Source organism: Muscardinus avellanarius, assembly GCF_963383645.1.
Source record: "Muscardinus avellanarius genome assembly, chromosome: 2".
Lineage (NCBI taxonomy): Eukaryota > Metazoa > Chordata > Mammalia > Rodentia > Gliridae > Muscardinus > Muscardinus avellanarius.
Window position 1 is genome coordinate 110,745,264 of NC_137787.1, and position 24,326 is coordinate 110,769,589.

At 38.9% G+C, this 24,326-nt stretch overlaps 1 protein-coding gene across 1 annotated transcript in view; it reads right to left on the reverse strand.

Moving 5' to 3' along the window:
* UGGT1 (UDP-glucose glycoprotein glucosyltransferase 1) overlaps positions 1-24,326 on the reverse strand; it is a gene marked incomplete at its 3' end in the record, with an annotated part of 115,767 nt that overhangs the window by 73,399 nt on the left and 18,042 nt on the right. Inside the window, exons 4-11 of the mRNA XM_080689406.1 lie at positions 22,802-22,914; positions 18,843-19,017; positions 17,082-17,178; positions 15,642-15,720; positions 11,294-11,394; positions 9,210-9,309; positions 7,549-7,609; positions 2,931-3,022 (exon numbers count right to left, since the gene is read on the reverse strand). Coding sequence (XP_080545532.1) covers positions 2,931-3,022; positions 7,549-7,609; positions 9,210-9,309; positions 11,294-11,394; positions 15,642-15,720; positions 17,082-17,178; positions 18,843-19,017; positions 22,802-22,914 — 818 coding nt within the window. The remainder of the gene's footprint in view (positions 1-2,930; positions 3,023-7,548; positions 7,610-9,209; positions 9,310-11,293; positions 11,395-15,641; positions 15,721-17,081; positions 17,179-18,842; positions 19,018-22,801; positions 22,915-24,326) is intronic.

Genomic DNA, 24,326 nt, shown 5'->3' on the forward strand with positions numbered 1-24,326 from the left:
TCTGAGATTACAAGCATGTGCCACCACACCTAACTACCATTTTTTTCTTTTTTCTTTTTTTTTTTTTTTTTTTGCAGTACCAGGTGTGGAGCCCAGGGGCATTGTACCTCCGAGCTACACCCCCAGCCCTACTTTTTCAGTCTTTTCATTTTTGAAACAGGGTCTCACTGAGTTGCAAAGTGCCTTGCAAAATAGCTGAGGCTGTCTGCAAACTGCTATCCTCCAGTCTCCACCTCCCAAATGCTGGGATTACAGTCATGTGCCACCAGGCCTGGCTATTTTCTTAAAACAATATGTTAGCCTTTCTGTATTATTTACGATATATAATACTATATAAATATAAATACTATATAAATATAAATATAAATACTATATAAATTATTTACAATATATTATACAATATATTATTTACAGTATATAATTTCTGTATTATAATATATAATTATCACAAAATAAAGTTTTATAAAAAATCAAGAGACAGTACAACCTGTATGTCTAATAAACATGGGTTTTTTTCTGCTTGTTTGTTTGTTTGTTTGTGTGGTACTGGAAATGGAACCCAGGGACATTCTGCCTTGGAGTCACACTCTCAATTTTTATACTTTAGTTTGAAACAGGGTCTGACTAAGCTGAGGAGTGCCTCACAAATTGTTGAGGCTGGCTGTGAACCTGAGATCCTCCTGTCTCAGCCTCCCAAATGCTGGAATTACAAGTGTGCGCCACCATGCCCAGCTTAATATGTGTTTCGGCATCAGTATCAATTGAAACTGGTGTACACATGCAGAAAAAAAGTGTGGCTGAATTGCTGGGGAAAAAGAAAAGATAGGGGAGGAGATGAAATAAGTTGGGACAAAACATTACTTTTTACTTTCTTTATCTCTGTAATAAATAATTTATAATGATCAAGCTCTTGGTCTGTAATACACTGAAAAAGATAAGGCTGTATGTTTTGTTTTGTTTGTGGTACTGGGAATGAAACCCAGGGCTTTTCTATCTCCGGGCTATACTCTGGGACCTATTTTATATTTTCTTTGGAAACAGGGTCTCACTAAGTTGCTGAGAGCCTCACTAAGTAGCCAAGGCTGGCTTCGAACCTGTGCGATCCTTCTGTCTCAGCCTCCCAAATACTGAGATTACAAGCGTATGCCACCACTCTAGACTAGACTTTATGTTTTTTATAAAGCATTAACTAAAAACATGGAAAATCTTTTAAAGTATCCACATTCATTTTACTAACTCATCACTAACTCTGTAGAGCAACAGGTAGGCATATAGCTTCGTTAAAATTAATTAGCTGGGTGTGAGGGTGAGATTATGCTTGTAATCTCAGTACTTGGGAGGCTAAAACAGGAGGATCACAGGTTAGTGGCCAGCCTCAGCTACTTAAAGAGGCCTTCTGCAACTTAATGAGACCTGCTTCAAAATAAAGAATAAAATAAAGAACTGGGAGTGTAGCTCAGAGGTAGAATACCCTGGGTTCAATTCCCAATACTGGCCAGGCATGGTGATGCATACTTAAAATTTTATCTTGTTTCCAAATAAAATATAAAATAGGTCTGGGAGTGCAGCCCGAGGTAGAAGGTCCCTGGATTCCATCCCTAGTACCACCAAAAAAACAAAACAAAACAAAACAAGAAAACCCAGCACTGCAAAAATAAGGAAATAAAATAAAATAAAATAATGAGGGGCAAGGTATAGTGGCTGACATCTCTAATCCTCAGTACTTGGGAGGCAAAGACAAGAGGGTTGTAGGCTTGAAGTCAATGTGCAGTAACTTAGTGAGACCCTATTTCATAAATAAATGAATGAATGGATGAATGAATGAATAAATAAATAAATATAAAAAAGGACTGGGAATGTAGCACAGTGGGGTAGAATGCGCAATCCTCATTACCACAAACAAATAAGTAAAATAATTATTGTGAAAATGCTTGTGTAGACTTTCTCCTGAGTCTCAATCATTGCTTTTTGCCATGATGAAGCCATAGTATCAACTGTATTTTTTTTTTTTTTGGTGTGTGTGTGTGTGTGTGTGTGTGTGTGTGTGTGGTACTTGGAATGGAACCCAGGGCCATTCTACCTCCAAGCTACAACCCCAGCCCCATTTTTTTTTTCTTTATTTTGAAACAGGGTTTCACTGAGTTGCAAAGGGCCTAAGTAGCAGCTGAGGCTGTCTTCGAACTGCAATCCTCCTGTCTCAGCCTCCCAAATGCTGGGATTACAAGCGTGTGTCACCACACCTGGCTTATTGATTTTAATTCCAAGTATAAAATCTAAATTCTATCTCACTATCCATCCCTCTCCCCAAAATTAGTAAGACAATTTAGAGCTATTTAGTCTTGAACTACCTTTTTTTTTTTATTTATTTTTTTTTTTTGAGGTACTGAGGAAGAAACCCAGGGGCATTCTACCTGCGAGCTACACTCCCTGCCCTATTTCTTATTCTTTTTATATTTTGAAACAGGGTCTCACTGAGTTGCAAAGGGCCTCGCTAAGTGGCTGAGGCTATCAGCTACCTCAATCCTTGGGTCTCCGCCTCCCAAATGCTGGGATAACAAGTGTGCGCCACCACACTGGTGTTTGAACTACATTTTAAGAGAAAGTAAAAATGCCTTCTGAGACACCAGAGATAGTACTTGGAATAAATGTACTTCACACTATTCTTGCTCCTTTCCATGTTTCTCTAGTTAAAGAGGAAAACTACAGCTCTAAAAGGGCATCATTGAAAAGCACCGAGTCTTGGAACATTCCTTGTGCTACAAGGCACAATCTGGGCACAGAATGGGCCACCTCCATGCACTGAGGACCTGGGGAGCCAGCAGCCTTTGCCTCATGCCGTGCAAGAGAGGAAGACAGTCTGAATACATCACAAGGAGGTATACAATATCATAAAGACTTACTAAAAAAAGAACAGAAAATATTATCCATACCTAAATATATCCTGTGTATCTAAGTCAATGTGAAGCCCATTGATGAAAAGAGCTGAATCTCCCGGCTGTAATCCTAAAGTTCCCTTGAAATACTGAAAAACAAAAGGATCATTAGAGAGTAGTGAGAGAATGCTAACAAAAGATTCTGTGTTTTGGGGCTTTCTTATTTACATAAACCTTGACATCCTAAGCCTAGGATATGATTTCCTTCAAGAGTCTCAGCATTTGCTATACTGGACCAAAAAGTGGCTTATAATAGGATATACAACCTCTCTTTCCTCTCCTTCTTCTCACATTCTGATGATGACACAAATACTTCCTATAATTTCAGGGTGGGAAGATAAGCCAAATCCTGAAGGTCACTTTTCAAAAAAGAAAATATAAGTAAAACATAACTAATTTGAAAAATATTATCTTTGTTTTTCCCTTAAACCACACATCCATGAAATAGACATATTTGTTCTTTATCAAAGTAAAAGAAAGTGCCTTCATATCCAAAGAAACTGATTTACCCCTTAATATCAAAGACGGAAGGAAGTCAGCTAGCTCTGAGAATCAGCATCCATAGCAGGATTCTCCCTTCTATCCAAGTGTCAAGTTACATAGGCTCTTCCTTTTCTCACAATAGGCTTCTACCCTAGCCATTCATCCTTCTGCTTCTTTCCTCATCTGTAATGCCAATAAAGGTGGTGATGGCAGTGGATAACATCTGGACACAATGATGAAGCCCAGGAATCGAGCCAAAAAGGGTCTCAATCTGCAAACATTCCTTAAACATGCACATTACAGCACACCAAGAAACCCAGCCACTGTGCTGAGAACGAATCCCTTCTGCTCCCAGCCCTACAAGACCTCGCCTCTGTGGCACCCTGCACCTGCTGCTCCCCAAGATAGTAGCGGCTCTGCATACCGGTGGCTGCACAGCCCTGGGACCTGCCTGAGCCAAGGGCACTGACGTTGGCTTCACATTGAGGCTTCTGTTGAAAAATGTCCTTTCAACTTAGTTCCTCTTTCTCTCAAAGGAAAGCGAAACTGTTGTGTATATTCTGTACCATAAGGAGCTGAGGCACACAACAGAGAATAGAAGAAATTAACCAGACATTAGCAACAGAACCAAATCCTGTTAGTGACCCACAGCTGAGGGAAGAACGAAAGGGACTGCTAAGCACTCTTCAATCCCCAGGAGTCATCAGACCAAGAAAAAACACACTCTTAAGATCTATTATTGTATAGGAAGAGAGCACAACAATGAGGAAGCCCTGGCTAGTGCTTCCTGGCTGTCAGGATTAAGCAGCAAGACAGAAGAGAATACAAACACATACGCATTAACTCAAAATTCTATGCTGTGTACCACAATCTGCATGTCCATTAAAAAAGGAGACTAGGGCCCAATGAAGAGCGTTTTGATTTTCTTTTTTGAGGTACTGGGGATGGAACCCAGGGGCATTCTACCTCCATGCTATACCTCCAGACCTATTTTATATTTTATTTGGAAACAGGGTCTCACTAAGCTGCTGAGAGCCTCTCTAAACTGCTGAAGCTGGCTTTGAACTTATGATTCCCCCGTCTCAGCCTCCCAAGTACTGGGATTATAAGTGTATGCCACCACGCCTGGCCAATGAAGAGTTTTATCAGTTGAGAACTGGAATTTCTTCCATGAGAGAGAAGAACACAAGTGCACTCCTTCTGGACCCATGAATGCCAAGAAAGACTGACTCTATAAACTGATAAATACAGCTCAAATCTACTCCAGACCTGGACACTGGTAACAAAGGTGAGTTTACTTTGAGAAAATTCATAGCACTAAAGATTTAGGATTTGTACTTATTTTACATATATTTTATAATTATGTATTGTTTTGTTTTGTTTTTAGTACTAGGGACTGAACACAGGGACATTTTACAACACCAGTCCTCTTTAGTTTTTAGTTCTTTTCTTTTTAAGATTGGTTCTCACTGAATTGCTGAAAGCCTTTTAAGTAGCTAAGGCTTGGCTTCGAACTTATAATCCTCCTGTCTCAGCCTCCCAAGAACTGGGAATACATGCATGTGCCACCATGCCCAGCTACTATTGTATGTATTTTAAACATTACTACTTAATACATTAATAAAATATTTTACTAAAAAAAAAGTTTAAGCCAGGCGTGGTGGCACACGCTTGTAATCCCAGCATTCAGGAGGCTGAGACCGGAGGATTGCGGTTTGTGGAGAGCCTCAGCTGAGGCTCTATGTAACTTAGTGAGACCCTGTTTCAAAATGAAGAATAAAAAACAGGGCAGGGGGTGTAGCTTAGAGGTCGAATGCCCGAGTTTCATCCACAGACCTGAAAAAAAAAAAAAAAAAGTTTAAGAATCCAGGAAATACCACTATAGAATGTCATGTTCTATATTCCTTGTGGGGGGAGAGCCTTAAAATAATACTTTGTATTGTTGTCCTGGAAATTAAAAATTAAGCAAATAAAATGTATTATTGTAAGGTTTCTTTTCAATTTAGTAAATATTTAAGAAATACTTGGTTTATTTATTGCTAAAATCTATTTAATTATTATCTGATATATAATATTAAGGAAATCTAGTAAAAAGATAGTGAATTGAACACAAGCAGTTTCCCCCTCCTAAAACTCTACTGAAATGTCAGGGAAGGGACTTTTTTAGTTATGAATCCACAAGGAAAAAAGAAAAAAACAAAAAGGAAAGAGAAGAGCCAAAAATTTGGGAATCCAGAAGGAAGGGTAGTAGAGAAGAACAGTAGTAACTGTTGTAGCAATCCCAAGAAAGATGGATGATAGGCCAGGCTGGGAAGGTCAGTAAGGAAACACACAAGTTACCCTGTAGAGCTCACCAAAACCTCAGGAAATCAGCAACCCAAGGAACACAGAATTCTCCTGCCTCAGCCTCCCGAGTAGCTGGCACGTGCTACCATACCAGCTTACTTCCTCTGAAGTTGCCTGTTCTGGAGTGTTACTCCCTTGTCTTTAGTGTTGGAAGCGCTCCTTGGGTGTCTGGTAATCCACAGTTCATACTGAAGTATGTGGTGCTAAGAATCTGACTGGGCTAGTCCGTCTAGAATCCAGGGTTTCTTAGGAAATGTTCAATTAGAACACCCTATAGTCAAAAAGCCTCAACCTAGGGCTTCCTATCAATTTCTTCAAATTATTAGAGTCAAAGAAAAGGCCCTAAGTGATTCCTGAAAGAAAAAAGTAGATCTCAATAGCCATATGGAAATCAAACTTCCAAGGAACAATGCCAATGAATTTCTAAATGACTTCCATCTAGAACTTCATACCCAGCCAAAAGATCAATAAAAACAGAAGTGGTGCCGGGCGTGGTGGTGCACGCTTGTAATCCCCATGCTTGGGAGGCAGAGACAGGAGGATCGCGCAGGTTCGGAGCCAGCCACGCTGGCTTAAGAGACCCTGTTTCCAAATTAAAAAATATAAAATCAGTATGGGAGTGTAGCATGGCGGTAGAAGGGCTTCCAGGAACCCCAGTACCCAGGCCAGCACGGTGACACACTCGGGAGACTGAGACAGGAGGACCGCAGTTCATGGATAACCTCAGCTTTTTAGTGAGGCTCAATGCAACTCAGTGAGACCCTGTTTCAAAATAAAGAATAAAAAATCGTGCTGGAGATGTAGTTTGGGGGTAGAATGCTCCTGGGTTCCATCCCAGGACCGGAAAAAAAAAAAAAAAAAAAAAAAAACAGAAGAGCCGGGCGTGGTGGCACACGCTTGTAATCCCCACGCTTGGGAGAGACAGAGACAGGAGGATCGGCAGGTTCGAAGCCAGCCTCGCATGCTGGCTTTGCTGGCTTGGGAGACCCTGTGTCCAAATAAAAATGTAAAAATAGGTCTGGGAGTGTAGCCCGGAGGTAGAAGTGCTTCCAGGAACCCCAGTACCTCCAAAACAAAAAAACAAAAACAAAAACAGACGTGGAAAACTAATGTCATAAACATTCAAATTCACTTCACATGCAAATTTCTGCACAAAGAACAATGTACTACACCAAAATAGGAGCATATCAAAAACAAAGGAATCATGGAATCCAAGAAAGAAGGTTAAAAGATGGCCAAGCATGGCTGGCATACATTAAACATAAAGAGTAACCAATCCATATTAGAGCCATAAAATCACAACATATAATATGGGGAAAGAACCAGGCATGCTTGTAACCCCAATACTTGAAGTCTGAAAAAGGAGGATTGCAGGTTTACAGCCAGCCTCAGCTGCTTAGTGAGGCCATCTGCAACTTAGTGAGACTTTGTTTCAAAATAAAAAATAAAAAGGGCTGGGGTTATAGTTTGGAGGTAGAATGCCCCTGGGTTCAAAACCAGTACCAATATAAAAAGTCTAGAGAAAATGATTAGAAGGATGAGCTAAGAGTTGAAAGTAGGTACCTCTAGGGAGAGAGACGCAATGGGTGACATATGGCAGAGAATGTTAATTATGTTCATATTCAATTTTGATTAAAAACCAAATATGTAGTATTATTGAAACAGACAAAACATCACGAACTTTGATAAAAGAAAAGCATTAAATGTCACTGATTAAATTCAGATTTCTTCATCTTTATATACATAATACAAAACAGAAAGGTCAGTATTTTACATTAGTGAATACCTTTTGATTCTCTTCCACTTCGGTTCTAAGTTCTGGATTCACAGCTGTTTTCGTTATTGCTCTAAGGAATAAAATTATTATCAGTACTTGGTTTAACCTTTGACATAGATGTCTCCAATTTCTCTACTTTTAAGTGTGAAATATCTTATTCGATGAATTACAAAAAATTACAATAAAAAACCTTAAAGCTTTACAATTGATAAACATTTTTTTGTTATCAGGTGTGTATATTTTTCATTACTACAAAAGAGAACAAGGGAAAATAGTATATTCAAAATATTTTAAAGGAAGTACAGTAGAACTTTAAGCAAGTTCTTGGCTGTATATGGAACCTATTCTTGCATATGATTTCTACTGCTCAGAGCCTAAAAGATGATTTAAGTATACTAAGGCAGCAGCTTGCTCATCCTTTTTAAGCACTTACGGTGGAAGTAGAAGCCTCCATGTCATCTACCAGTTAGCATGTAGGACTAATAACTCTTAGGTCATATAAATCACATAGCAAAAACTAAATTTAGTTACAAAATATCTATATCAAAAGTCAAAATATGCCGGGCGTGGTGGCGCACGCTTGTAATCCCAGCATTCAGGAGGCTGAGACTGGAGGATCCTGGTTCATGGACATCCTCAGCTACTTAGTAATGCCCTCTGCAACTCAGTAACACCCTGTTTCAAAATAAAGAATAAAAAATAGGGCAAGGGGTGTAGCTCGGAGGCCGAATGCCCCTGGGTTCCATTCCCAGACCCACACACACACAAAAAAAATACGGCAGGTGTGGTGGTGCACGCTTGTAATCCCCGCACTTGGGAGGCAGAGACAGGAGGATTGCGCAGATCTGAAGCCTCTCTGGCTTAAGAGACCCTATTTCCAAATAAAATACAAAATAGGCCTGTGAGTGTAGCCCGCAGGTAGAAGGGTTCCATCCCCAGTACCACCAAAAAAAAAAAAAAAAAGTCAAAATACTTCATTTTGCCAAAGACTCAAGACAAAAGCTGGCAACCATTTTTGTCAGCAGATTTCCAAAAGTTTGGCTTTTAAAACAACTTTGCTTGCATTTATGAGATGTAGAACAACATTATGGAATCGGAAATAATGTCAGGAACTCTTATTTGGGGGCTGAAGATGTGGTTCAGTGGTAGAGTGCCTGTTTAGCTTACAGGCTTCTGCCCTGGGTTTGATCCCAGCACCACCAAATACAATCTTCCTTGGTTACTACAAACAAGTCACTTGGCTCTCAGATTCTCAGTGTCTTCATCATGATTCAGTGAGATGACAGACACACAACTCTTCACGAAGCTATGGTCCATGCCTGGCTCCAAATTAGGGGCTGAGATGTGCTGTAGTCAGTGACTCATCCAATTCTGAAAGACAGGTATCCTCATTCACACCCTAGTGCTGAGGAAAGCTGTTTCTTCACAAAGGTCACATGGCTGGTAAGTGGCAGTGCTAAGTACACTGCCTGGCTCTGCCTCTTCGACCACACAGAGCTTGGCCTCCCCTCCGTTCAGGAAGGGAGCATCGCTCATAGCAGCACTGGGTGGAAAAGATTGTGTTTTCTAAGTATCTGAGTATTTTGATTACATCACTTGGGATGTAAGTGTGAAGATAACCGAGTATACTGTTCAGGAAAATAACTTATCAAAGCCTAACAATATGTTACCTGGCTTTGGTAGGAAAGTTCTGACTAAGATCCTTCATAATCACTAGAGCTAGCTCCACAGGAGCAGCCAAGATCCGGGCAGCAGTCTGGAAACTTAGATCTGCAACAATGCCAAAAGTAGATTAGAACACGTTTATCCTACGCAACAAGCAGCCTAAAAATGCCATCCATGTTACATCCCTCCATGTACTTGATTAAAAAAAAAAAAAAAGAACTGCCCTAGAAAGCAACAAGTCAGACTGTCCATGGCTTAGTATAGGTTTCATTCACTGATCCATTCTTGATCTATCTGAAGAGAACAGTAGGGTTTAGCCGGACACAGTGACATGTACCTGTAATCCCAGTACTCAGGAGGCTGAGACAGGAGACTCACAGATTCACGGCCAGCCTCAGAAGCCTTGAAAGGCCCTCAGCAAGTTTCAAAATAAAATATAAAAGCTGGGCTGGGCGTGGCGGCGCACACTTGTAATCCCCGCAATTAGGAGGCAGAGACAGGAGGATCACGCAGGTTTGAAGCCAGCCTAGCTGGCTTAAGAGACCCTGTTTCCAAATAAAAATACTAAATAGATCTGGGAGTGTAGCCCGGAGGTAGAAGGGTTTCCAGGAACCCCAGTACCACCAAAAAAGAATATAAAAATATAAATAAATAAATAAAAGCTAGACGTAGTGGCACATGTTTATATCCCAGCAATTTGGAGGCTGAGACAAGAGGATCGTAGTTCACAGAAAGCCTCAGCTATTGAGTGAGGCCCTTCCCATCTCAGTGAGACCTTGTTTCAAAATAAAGACTAAAAAATAGGGCTGGGGGTATAGCTCAGAGATAGAGTGCCCCTGCGTTCCATCCTAATAATAATAATAATAATAATAATAATAGTAGTAGTAGTAGTAACAATAAATAACATAGGCTTGGGGATGTAGCTCCAAGGTAGAATGCCTCTGAGTTCAAACCCTAGTACCACAAAAAATAAATAAATAAATAAAAAATAAAAAACAACTAGGGTATATACTAACATCTTCAGCAAATCCTCTTCCTACTTCTGAATTTACACTGTATCACAAAATACAGCATGAAGATAGTTACAAAATTATACTGGGGAAGAAATTTGGTAAAGCATTCTCTGGAAGAGAAAAATACATACATATTCTACCCCTTGCATGCCTTCAACAGCTCAAGAAATGAATATAAAAACATAAAGAACATAAAGGCTGAAACACATATATATCTAGTACATATCTGCTCACAGAGAAAAACACCTAGCATTCACTTATATGGAGTATACTTCAACCCAATGTTACCTGTCCACAAAAGGGCTTCCTTCCTTTCTTCTCTGATTAATTAAAATTAGTCTCTCTTTAAAGCAAGAGGTACCCTCAAAATTATGTAGACAGCCAATTATTATATACATTATTAATACATTAATAAAATTATTGTTGATTTTTAATTAAAATTATTGTTAATTAATAAAATTAATTAATGTGTATTAAATTAATACATTAATAAAAATATTATACCGCCAATGAAATTCAAATTCTGTATTTTTATTTTTATTTTTTTGCAGCACTAGGAATTGAACCTAGAAGGTACTCTACCTCCAAGCTACACCCAAAGCCTCCCCCCTTTTTTGCGGTACTGGGGATGGAACCCAGGGACACTATGCCTTTGCACTACAGACCCAGTCCTATTTTTAGTGTTTTTATTTTTGTAACGGGGTCTCACTAAGTTAGAAGAGCCTCACTAAGTATCTGAGGCTGTCCGCGAACTGCGATTCTCCAGTCTCCACCTCCCAAATCCTGGGATTACAAGTGTGCACCACCACGCCTGGCCTTTATTTTTATTCTTTTTTTGCAGTACCAGGGATGGAACCCAGGAGCATTGCACTTCTGAGCTACAACCCCAGCTTTATTCTGAAACAGGGTCTCACTAAGTTGCAAAGGGCTTCAATAAGCAGCTGAGGCCAGCCGCGAATCTGCAATCTTCCTGTCTCAGCCTCCTAAACACTGGGATTACAAGTGTGCACCACCACACCTGGTTTTCTGTATTTTTTTTTAACATCACAAAGTTCATCTCTCTCTGCTGTCATTACCTTGCAACTGCCAGACTTTTAAAGGGGCCATTTCATTGGTGCTCTCCACAAGGTGCTTTCGGAGTTCCTTCAACTGTCCCTTCAGGTCAGGGTGCAGGTCTCTGAAAGAAAGATAAAATCTATCCTTTGTATTCCTTTTTTTTTAAACAGCGCACACTTGAGACAGAAGGCAATTCCAACTTTATTTTCATGATTTCTCCCTCCCAATCCTAAATTTGTTTTTTTGTTTTTGTTTTTTGTGGTACTGGGGACGGAACCCAGGGGCATTGTATCTCCGAGCTATACCCTCAGTCCTATTTTTTAGTCTTTTTTTTTTTTTTTTTTTTTGGTGGTGGTGGTACTGGGGGTAGAACCCAGGGGCTTTCTACCTCCAGGCTATACTCCCAGACCTATTTTATATTTTATTTGGAAACAGGGTCTCACTAAGTTACTGAGAGCCTAAGTAGCTAAAGCTGGCTTTGAACCTGTGTGATCATCCTGTCTCAGCCTCCCAAGCTTGGGGATTACAAGCGTGCACCACCATGCCCGACTAGTCTTTTTATTTTCTGAAACAGGGTCTCACTAAATTGCAGAGGACCTCACTAAGTTACTGAAGCTGTCCACAAACCACAATCCTCCGGTCTCAGGCTCCCGAATGCTGGGATTACAAGTGTGCACCACCACACCCAGCATGAAAAGTTTTTTAATATGGGCAAATAAATAAATAAAAGCATGATTCATTTGCTCTGAAAATAAGTTAGCATTAAAAATTATAAGTTAGTTCAAAATGTAAAATTTACAGATTAAAATATGAATGACACCAGGGTGTGGTAGCATATGCCTGTTATCCTAGTACTTGGGAGGCTAAGACAGAAGAATCACAGGTTCAAGGACAGCCTCACTAAGCTCAGCAAATACTGAGACTCTTGTCAACTAGCAAGACCCTGTTTCAAAATAAAAATAAAAGAGGGCTGGGGTTGTTACTTAGAGGTAATTCTATCTCCTGGGCTCAATCCCCAGCACCAAAAAAATAAAAAAAGATTAATTACACTAGGCACAGTGGTACGTAACTGTAATCCCTTTAATTAGGAGGATGAGACAAGAGGAACAAAAGTTCAAAGCCAGCCTCAGCAACTTAGCAAGACCCTGTTTCAAATAAAAATAAAATGGGTCTAGGAGTATATCTCAGAGGTAGGATACCTCTGGGTTCAATCCTCAGTACAAAAAAATCACAACATAAATCACTATAACATTATAACAGTGAGTCCCTGTGGGGAAGGTGCCAACTTTACCTGTAAATATGTTTTACTTAGCTGTTTGGTGTTGTTTTTTTTTTTTTTTTTTTTTTTTTTTTTGTCTTTTGTTTTGTTTTGTTTTTGCGGTACTGGGGATAAAACCCAGGGGCATTTGACCTCTGAGCTGTACCCCCAGCCCTAATTTTTATTCTTTATTTTGAAAAAGGGTTTCACTGAGTTGCAGAAGCCCATGAAGGTCGATCCTCCTGTTTCAGCCTCCCAAATGCTGGGATTACAAGCATGCACCACCACACCCAGCAGCTATTTGGTTTTTAAGCATAAAAAAAGCTTATGTTACAGAATAAAGAAATTTTGATACAATATTTTGGAATATAAAAGCAAGGACACCAACAAGCAGCTCTGGGTAGTGAATTATATGGGTACATATTACTCTCCATGCTTTCCTGGATTTTTTTAATTTCTCTAAATAAATTTGAAAAAAACTGCTGCCAGTCCCAAGATGAGCTTCCTTCAGCCTACATCCTCCAAATTCACACAAGTACAATTCAGGATAATAAGTTATAAGGCTTTATCTTGAAATACTTTATAACCCATTTGAAGCTAGTAAAATAGTTACCAGAAATATATATATAAAATTAAGGTCAGACCAGATGGCTGGTAGACTAGTTATGTTCTTTCAAATTCTAGAGACTCAAATTTTTTAAACTACAATATCTAGAAATTAAAATATTCAGTCACCCTTCCAAAAACCCCATTTCCAATCAGTTATTACAGAGTGCTTAATAAAAACACCAAGGGTCCAATTACTTTGGATGGCTAAGTAACTATTTGAATGCCCCCAAAATAAGATGTTTTCAATATGCTATATATTTATGCTGCAAATGCATAAAATTCATAAAAACAAAAAAAAATGTTAAAAAAAACAACATTGAAAATAATTCTGGAAACCTGGGATAAAAGAAAATGGTCCCTGATGTTACAGAATTCCAAAATTAACTAAGACATCTTCACATACCCTGTTAATTTGGCTAAACTGCTTCATTCAAACAAGAGCTTAAGTATATGAAACAAAGCCAAGTATATACTATTTGTATATCATTTCACTCTCTTAAAAAGAAATTAGAGCCACGCATGATGGCACATGCCTGTAACCCCAGTACTTCGAAGGCTGAGACAAGAGGATCACAAGTTCAAAGATAGTCTCAGTAAATAATGACTCATCAACCTATCAAGGCCCTATTTTAAATAAAAATAAAGTAAGACTGAGGGTGTAGCTCAGAGATAGAATGCCCCTGGGTTCAATCACCAGTGCCAAAATAAAATAAAATAAAATAATATAATAAAAATAAATCAGCCTACAGATATCCTAAATGAAATTTCCAAATAAAGCAAAATTCAGGGCTCTGCATGACTACTAAGTCATGACACAAATATATGACATGTAAAATGACAGCTGAACAGCCGGGAGTGGTGGTACACACTTGTAATCTCAACATTTGAGAGGCAGAGACAGGAGGATCCTAGTTCACAGACAGCCTCAGCTACTACTACTTAGTGAGGCCTTTGCAATTCAGCAAGACCCTGTTTCAAAAAAAGAAAAAAAAAATAAGGCTGGGGTGTAGCTCGAATATAGAATGCCTCTGGGTTCCATCTTTAGTACCATAAAAAAATAAATAAATAAAATGATGGCTAAGACTTTTTAGCTACAAAATATTGTGTCTCCATAAAATTGTTAGAGAATAGCTGGGCATGGTGATGCACACTTGTAATCCTAGCATTTGGGAGGCTGAGACAGGAGGATCCAGGTTCGCAGACAGCCTCAGCTACTTAATGAGGCCCTTTTCAACTCAGTGAGACCCTTCTTCAAAATAAAGAATAAAAAATAGGGCTGAGGGGATAACTCAGAAAAAGAATGCCTCTGGGTTCCATCCCCAGTACTACAAAAAAAAAAAAAAAGTTAAGAAATAATGAACTTTAAATTTACCATTAACATTTTCTTTCCCTTTTCATCTAAAGTAAAATCTAATAAAATGTGCTTCAAAAGCCGGGAGAGGTGGCGCATACTCATAATCCTGGTACTTGGGAGTCTAAGACAGGAGGATCACAGGTCCACAGGCAACCTCAGCTACTTAGTGAGGCCTTCTGCAACTTAGTGAGACCCTTTTTCAAAATAAACCTGGGAGTGTAGCTCGGAGGGAGAATGCCTCTGGGTTCAATCCTTAGTTCCACACACACAAAAAAAGTATTTCAATTGAGCAGGTATAAGATCTACTATATATCCTTTGTGCTTTTTGAAAATTGTGTTCAACCTAAGCAAATAACCACGGCCAATCTAACTTACTGTTTCCTTTGGTGGAAAAAAAAAAAGTGAAATGCCTTACTTTATTCTATTATTCAATGAAAAAGGTTTAACTTTATGCCATCGACTTAATTAATTTGAGATACAGGCAGGTGGCCAGAGTATCATTTAAGAGTAACAAGCTTTAATCCAGCACAGTACAGTGACACACATTTATAATCTCAGGTACTTGGAAGACTGAGGTAAAGTATCAAAACTTACAAGCCACCTCAGCAATTTAGTTAGACCCTGTCTAAAAATAAAAAATAAAAAAGGCTGAGATAGCCAGGTATGGTGGCACATACCTGTAATCCCAGGACAAGGGAGGCTGAGAGAGGAGGATCGCTTAGGTTCAAAGCCAGCCTCAGCTACTTAGGGAGGCTCTCAGTAACTTAGTAAATCGCTATTTCCAAACAAAAAAATATAAAATAGGTCTGGGAGAGCCAGGCGTGGTGGCGCAGGCTTGTAATTCCAGCATTTAGGAGGCTGAGACGGGGGATTGTGGTTTGCGAACAGCCTCAGCTACCTAGCAAGGCCCTTCTCAACTCAGTGAGACCCTGTTTCAAAAATAAAAAGACTAAAATATAGGGCTGAGGGTGTAGCTTGGAGGTACAATGCCCTTGAGTTCCATCCCAAGTACCACACACACACACACACACAAAAAAATGCTATTAGATCTATAACTCATAAAAGATAATACTAGGAATAAGAAAAGTATTGTAGGTCTAAAGAAAATAAAGAGCTTTTTCAAAATAAATAGAATATATATACATACCTTAATTTTCCAAAGAGAAATCCCTGAACTTCATCAATTGGATCATTTTCACCAATCACTGTGTTGTTTACCTCAGTTCCTAAATAAACATAGTAAGTATATAGGTAATGGCTCAGATTAGAAGTTAAAATAATATTAACCTCACAAAATTTAAATAATGTAAGAAAAAATTGGAAATATATGAAATTAAATCATTTAAAATGTCAAATATCCTAATTAACATTTTACAATTGGTCTCTCAACAAAAGAATAAAAGTATTTTAAAATTTGTTGTATTCCTATATAAGCTAAGACTGTACTTTTCCCTTAAACTTTAGAAAATTTTGCATGCCAAAAATTTCAAAATAGCTTCTAATATCATGAACAAAAGATCTTTCAAAGTCAAAATTCTGAAGAATTTGTAATTAGATATCCTAATCCTAAATATAATTACTACAAAGACAAAACGATGACATACTAGGTTGCTTTCTATTTGCTTTAGTACCCAAACTAATCATTTTATGTTTAACATGAGCTTAAAAGGAAGAAATAAAAAGACAGTCTATTAAAGTCATGGATGAAATAATGAACTCGAAACCCTACAGTATTACGACAGGAAGAAATCACAGAAATCTGTCCCAAAATTATAAAGAAGACAAGCTGCTTACTAATTATAAGATATGTAAGACTTCAGATTCAAGTAAAAAACTAATAGCTATCTGTACACCACATAACACCAACAAAAAAGCTATGACCTATTAAACTTTTTGTGCAAAATACTACTCTATTATTTAATATCTTATTTATTCTTCTGACATACTTGAAGAAAAGTATATTACCTATAATTTTAGGGGGGGGGGCTGTGGAATGAACCTAGAGGCATCCTACTTCTGAGCTATACCTCTAGCCCTATTTTATTTTTATTTTGAAACAGGATCTCACTAAGTTACTGAGAGTCTCACTAGATTGCTAAGGCTGGCCTCAAACCTGGAATCCTCCTTTCTCAGATTAAAGGCATGTACCACCAAATCCAGTTATTATACATATCAGAGAGGAGAAAATCAGGATCTAAAGAAGTTGCTTAAGAGCCAGGCATGGTGGCACAGCTTGTAATCTCAGTACTTGGGAGACTGAGACAAGAGGATCATGTAAGTTTGAAGCCCAGCCCCAGCTACTTAGTCAGGCCCTCAGCAACTTAGTGAGACTGCTTCCAAGCAAAATATAAAATAGGTCTGCGAGTGTAGCCCAAAGGTAAAAAGCCCCTGGGTTTCATCCCCAGTACCATAAAAGAAAGGAAAAAAAAAGTTACTTAAGGGTGACCACTCAAATACAACAGAACCAGGACTCAAGCATTGGCTCATCAAAACTACAAAATGTAGTCTTTTCATTATGGAAACAAATTCCCCTTTAATTCATATTGAAAGGCAAGTAAACACAATGGTCTTAATTTTACAAATTCACCTTTCACCTGAGTATCATCCTTGGCCTTGTACTCAGTGCTCTTAATGGCCAACTCCACACCATAGCCAGAGAGGTGAACTGGCTCCTTCTTGGGATTCTGTAAGTAGAGCAAGTATTACACTATCACCAATGAGTTCATTACAAGTCACCCAGTGTAACCGTTGGTAACACCATTAACAATGCGAAGATATTAACTATTTGTGCAAGAGAATTCGCTAAATACCAACCGTAATATAAGCATTTAACTTCCATTAAAATACTCATTCTAATTTTTTTTAATTTTCAGTTCAGTTTGTTTCTCTCTACTACTTCAATGAATGGTGGCCCTTTAGACTTTTTTTTTTTTTTTTTTTTTTTTTTTGCATTAGTAGTTAATGAACCTAGAGCTTTACACCTGCTAGGCAAAGCACTGAGCTGAATCTCATCTCTTTATATTTGATTTTGAAACAAGGTCTTGCTAAACTGCCCGGGCTGGCCTTGAGGTTTTAATGCTCCAGCCTCAGCTTCCAGAACAGCAGGGGTTACGGCCCTGTGCTGCCACACCCAGGCCCTTACTGCTCATTCAGATCTTCATTCCATTTGTTACTGTACTTGAACAGACTTAAACATCTGACATTTCCTTAACTTAACTACAACAAACTTTGAAGAGTAACAATCTCTACATGCGAATATTTTAAATGCTAAATGTTACAAGCTTAATTTTAAATCAATTTTTCTTGATTTCACCTTTTTAATTTTATTTTACATTTTTGTGGGTATGGGGATGGAACCCAGGGACATTCAACCTCCGAGCTACATCCCCTGCCCTTTTTTTTTTTTTTTAATTTTGAAACAGGGTCTCACTAAGTTGCAGAAGGCCTCACTAAGTAGTTGAGGCTATCTGCGAACCTCCGGTCTCAGCCTCCCAAATGCTGGAATTACAAGCATACGCCACCACGCCCGGCTGATTTCACCTTTCTAAAAATCCTCTCCCAGCCTGGCATGGTGTCGCACACTTGCAATCCCAGCATTCGGAAGGCTGAGACTGGAGGATTGTGGTTCGCGGACAGCCTCAGCTACTTAGTAAGGCTCTCAGCAACTTAGTGAGACCTTGTCTCAAAATAAAGAATAAAAAATAGGGCAGGGGGTGTAGCTCAGAGGTTGAATGCCCCTGGGTTCCATCCCCAGGCCTCCACCAAAAAAAAAAAAAAAATCCTCTCCCTTCCAACCAAATAAAAAGGTGCCAAGAAAAAAAAAGACAAAAAGAAATGTCTGAAAAGGAACTAAATTCAAGAATCGATTCCATGGCATAATGACCATGTTAACTTTGAAAAGATCATTCCATGGTTCATTTTAAGCAACTTTTTAAAATGTCCTCAGAAGCCGGATGTAGTATTGCATACTTGTATGTACTCAGTTCTTGGGAGGCTGAAAAAGGAGGATCACAGGTTTGAAGCCAGCCTCAGGTACTCAGTGAGGCTCTCTGCACTTAGTGAAATACTGTTTCAAAATAAAGAATGAAAAATTGGGCTCGGTGTATAGCCCAGAGAATACACCTGGGCTCAACCCCCAGTTCTGCAAAAATAAATAAATAAACAAACAAACAAACAAATATCTTCAGAAAGGCAAGTCAGGCACTGTTTTACATACAAATGATAGATCTGATGAAAATTAACCGTTTCTCAAAAAAGTTGTTCAAATAACTTAATTATTTTATGAAGAGAGAAATTTATGTTTGGCAAATTAACATTCAAAACAGTTATAAAATAATTTAATACTTACAGATATGTAATGTCTAAATATATAAGTGATTTTGCCTGCATTGCTTTTTGATACAAGCTGGTGGTGGAAATTAGAAAAGTCTTCATGGCCAATCTCAGAGTAGAAAATCACCACCGGGCTCTCAGGATTGGATGAGGGATATCTGTGATCGCCTTTTAACAATAAAGGTTTGGGTCTGGAAATAAATATTATAAGCTTGAAATTTCCAACTGACAAAAAAACACTTAAATACTAGAAGACATATAAAATGTAAAGTTCAGCTATGATAATTTAAGTATAGCTAGATATCTTAATATAAGGGCATCAAACTCTTAGTTTTCACTTATAAGAGGAAAAAAAGCCCAAAAAAGAATCTATATTCAAGCCCAGTACAGTGGCACACAGCTCTAATTCTAGTACTTGGAAGGCTGAGATAGGAGGATGGCAGATTCACAGCCTGCTTAGGCAACTTAGTGAGGTCCTCGGCAAATTAGTGAGACCCTATTTCAAAATAAAATAATAAAATAGGGTTAGGGGTGTAGCTCAGAGGCAGAATGCCCCTGGGTTCAAAGCCCAGGACCATAAAAACAAAAGAAAAAAGAATATACATGCAAATCTCATAGTACTAAAACTACATGATGTTTTTCTACTATATACAATGATTATCCTTTTATCTGAAAACCTAAGAACAAGTAATGCACAGAGCAGAGGATGATTTTGAGCTTATGACTGTCAATTACAGCAAGCCTTGCTCCTCTCCCATTCTCAGTATTATGATCTTCATACTTACAGATTTAACATTTTGGTTTCGCTCAAAAATTTTAAAACTCCTCAAAAAAAAAAATTCGAATAGGCCAGAGGTGTGGTAGTGGTTGCCTGTAATCAGTACTTGTGAGGTTGAAAGAGAGAATTACAGGTTTAAGACCAGCCTCAACAACTTAGCAAGACTCTCAGCAACCACCAGAGATCCTATTTCAAAAAAACAAAAAAATTTACAAAGGAATGAGGTAGCTTGGAGGCAGAATAGCTCTGGATTCAATCACCAGTACCAGACACACACAAAAAAAGATACTAACAAATCTTTATGTACACTAATCCCTACAATGATAAGCTTTTCAACAGGAGGCAAAGTCATTCAGATAAAGACATTTATTACAAGCTGGGGGTGGTGGTACTTGCTTGTTTTTTTGTTTTGTTTTGTTTTGTTTTTTTTTTTGCATGTCTGTGGAGGGAACACAGAGGCATTCAACCTCCAAGCTATACCCCTGCCCTATTTTTTATTCTTTATTTTGAAACAGGGTCTCACTAAGTAGCTAAGGCTGTCTGTGAACCGCGATCCTTCAGTCTCAGCCTCCGGAATGCTGGATTACAAGTGTGTGCCATCACATCCGGCTCAATACATGCTTTTAATTACAGTACCTGGGAAGCTGAGGATCACAGGTTCGAGGCTAGCCTCACTTATACAGTGAAGTCCTCTGCAACTTAGTAAAACCCTAAATCAAAATAAAGAATAAAAAATAGGACTGGGGGCCGAGTGTGGTGGTGCACGCATATAATCCCTGCGCTTGGGAGGCTGAGACAGGAGGATCGTGCAGGTTTGAAGCCAGCCTTCACTGGCTTAAGAGACCCTGTTTCAAATTTAAAAAAATATAAAATAGGTCTAGGAGTGTAGCCCGGAGGTAGAAGGCCCCTGGGTTCCATCCCCAGTACCACCAAAAATAAAAAAAAGGACTGGGGGTATAGCACAGAGGTAGAATATCCCTGGGTTTAATCTCCAGGATCACAAAAGCAAAAAAAAAAAAAAAAAAAAAGATAGTCATTATAGGCTTATTATAAGAGCAAAACAAAATAAAAACCAAAAATAACAAAGTAAGATATTCTTATACAAGGTGTTTTTGCATGCTGTTAAATACTGAAGTGCACCCACATTTACTGAATATAAAGGTATCTTTTGGAAAAATGAACCTAAGTACTGGTATAAATTTAAAAACATGAGCTGGAGCTGGGCGTGGTGGCACATGCTTATAATCCCAGCGCTTGGGAGGCTGAGACAGGAGGATCACACAGGTTCAAAGCCAGCCTCAGCTACTTAGTGAGGCTCTCAGCAACTTAGTGAGACCCTGCTTCCAAATAAAATATAAAAATAGGTCTGGGAGTTGAGCCTGGAGGTACAAAGCTCCTGGGTTCCACCCCCAATACCACAAAAAAAAAAAAAAAAGAAAAAAAGAAAAAAAAAAAAACCCAAACAAACAAAACAAAACAAAAAAACATGAGAACATGAGCTGGGGGTGGTGGCATATGCTTGTAATCCCAGTACTTGGAAGGCTAAGACAGAAGGATCACAGGTTTGAGGCCAGCCTCAGGTACTTAATGAGGACCTCCACAACTTAGGGAGTCCCTGTTTCATAAAAAATTAGGTCTGGGGGTATAACTCAGAAGTAGAATGCCCCTGGGTTCAGTCTCCAGTACCTCAAAAAAAAAAAATCAATTCATGTGCTCTGGATGTGTTTGTGATAATATTCAGGAAACATCATGTCCTGGATATAAAACACTTGTGTGTGTGTTGGCCAGGGATGGAGGAGGATTGCGGGAGGGCTGCAGGTTCAAAGTCAGCCTTGGTAACTTGGCGAGGCTCTCAGCAACCTAGTGAGGCTGGGAGTGTACCCTGGAGGTAGAATGCCCCTGGGGTCCATCCCCGGTACTGCATTAAAAAAAAAAAAGAAAATTGGGAGTGTAGTTTAGAGGTAAAATGCCTCTGGGTTCAATCCCTAGTACCAAAAAATAAATAAATAAATAAAATAAAGCTATGAAAAAAGTTTAATAGGATAAATGCCAAACTATTAAAAAGTAGGTCTGGATTATGGTTGTAATACATGAAGTTTGTAAAGAACTACAAAGTCTTCAATTCTGTCTCCCTCAGCAGAGCGCCATTCTCAAACCTTTACCTAGACCCTGAGCTAGTTAGTACATACACTGCATAACGGTTGTTATCCTAAGAGGCCCCAATGCTACTTGGTGGGCATGCAGAGCACAAAACAGCTCTGAGGACGATTTACAACACCAAAAAGCCATCAGCGTTTCGTGTGTGTGTGTGTGTGTCTGTGTGTGTGTCTGTGTGTGTTTTACTGGGGATGGAATCCAGGGGCATTCTACCTCTGAGCTACACCCCTAACCCATTTTATTCTTTATTTCAAAATGAAGTCTCACTAAGTTGCAGAGGGCCTCACAAAGTAGCTGAGGCTGGCCGTGAACCTGCAGGCCTCCTATCTCAGCCTCTCAAGTATTGGGATTACAAAGTGTGCCACCATAACCAGTTGCCAATAGCATTTCTGATAGAGCAGACCATTACCACATCGCACTTACACCAGCATTAAAGGAGACACAATGGAGCAGCTGCTATAGTCAGACAGCAAAGTAGGCACTTAACACCACAGAAACCCAAACCTCTGTAGGCAAAGAAGATAGCCCATTCATTAACAATTTTTTGGAAGGGAGAGGAGTGCTGGAGATCAAACCCAGGGTCTCATGCAAACTAGGCAAGTGCTCTACCACTGAGCTTTACTCTCAGCCCAATTTAGTATTAAAATCAAGGTTGCAATTCTCTTTTATTAAATAATCTGCTATGTCTAAAACTAATATCATGAGAGATCACTATCGTTAACATCATTACTTCATGGGATCTCATAAAATAGCATTATTGCTAAGCTAATAATAATCTCTTAGATTTAGTCATTACTAAATAAATAGAAATATTAAATACTCTTATATCTCCATTTTGAAATAAGATGAAAAAACTGCCCCTTTTCACAAAACTATTTTAAGTGATGGAGTTGAGACTCATATCAGTCTGAGTTCAGAATCCATAATATATACTGTTACAGCTAGACTACAAAAGTAAGTAAGAAAAATCAGAAGGTAAACATACTATAGCAAAGGCATAGGAAATGTGTGACATTTAAGTAATGAAATACACAATCTACCTTTCAGACGCTGTTAGTAGAAGAGTTTCTAGGTCATCAAAATCACAAGTCTTCTTTCCATGCACAGAAAAAAATGAAGTACATTCTTCTGGTGGTGGCTCATTAGCTGCTATCTGTCATATAAGAAACAAAATTTTTTATAATCTTAACCAAGGACAAGATAAAACCACATATGTTTTAAGGATGTGATCAAATTATAATAGGGCTCCAGGCTTGGTGGCACATGTTTACACTTCCAGTACTTGAGAGGCTCAGTACTCTCAGGTTTTTGGCCAGCCTCAGCTACTTAGTGAAGCCCTCTGCAATTTAGTGAGGCCCTGTTTCAAAATAAAGAATAAAAATAGGGCTGGGCATAGAATGTCCCTGAGTTCAATCCCCAATTACACACACACACACACACACACACACACACACACACACACACACACAAGAAATAATAAGGTATTGCCAATAAAGGTGAAAACTAACCTCCACTAAAACCCCTCTGACTAGACAAGGAAAGTGCTTTCTAGGCCAGTACTCTCCTTGAGTATGTCACTCAGTTCCTTCCACATTGCCTGGGGAGCTCCTTGATAGCATAACCTCCAATCAGAATGAGAATGTTAAACCGGGCGTGGTGGCTCACTCTTATAATCCCAGCATTTGGGAGGCTGAGACCAGAGGACAGAGGTTTGCGGACAGCTCAGCTACTTAGTGAGGTCCTCCGTAACTTAGTGAGACCCTGTTTCAAAGAATAAAAGTAGGGCAGGGCCTGTAGCTCAAATGTTGAATGCCCCTGGGTTCCATCCCCAGATCCGCAAAATAAAGGAAAAGAAAAAAAAGAATGAGAATGTTAAAATTCTATCTTGGAAGATGTCCAAGGATACCAGGGAACACAGTATGTACCTTATAAAAACTAAACTCAAAATGACAAATTTAAGGGCTAAGGCATAAGTATACTGTCCTAATTAAGGATACTATACACACTAAAATGAAATCCCTCACTGAATAGCAAGAATTATAGAGAATCTAAAAAAATCAGCTGGACATAGTGGCACGTGCCTGGAATCCCACTACTTGGGAGGCTGCAACAGAAGGATCACCTAAGGCCAGCAACACAAGGCAACTAGCAACACCCTGCTTCAAACTTTAAAAAAAAAAAAAGGTTGAGGGTATAGCTCAGAGATAGAACATCCCTGGGTTTTAATCCACAAAACCACAGAAGGAAAAAAGGGCAAAGGAAAAAATAGACATTTATCCAAAGAAAATGTATGGGTGACCACTATGTAGATAAAAGATGCTCCAAAGATGATTGATTAGTCATACACATAGATATAGAAACCATAGAAATACAAATAAAAACCGTAAGCCGGGCATGGTGGCGCATCCTTGTAATCCCAGTACTTGGAAGGCCAAGATAGGAGGGCTGCAAGTTCAAGACCAGCTTTAGCAACATAGAAAGGCCCTCAGCAACCTAGCAAGATCTTGTTTCAAAACAAAAAGTAAAAGTACTATGGGCATAACTCAAGAGGTAGAATGCCCACAG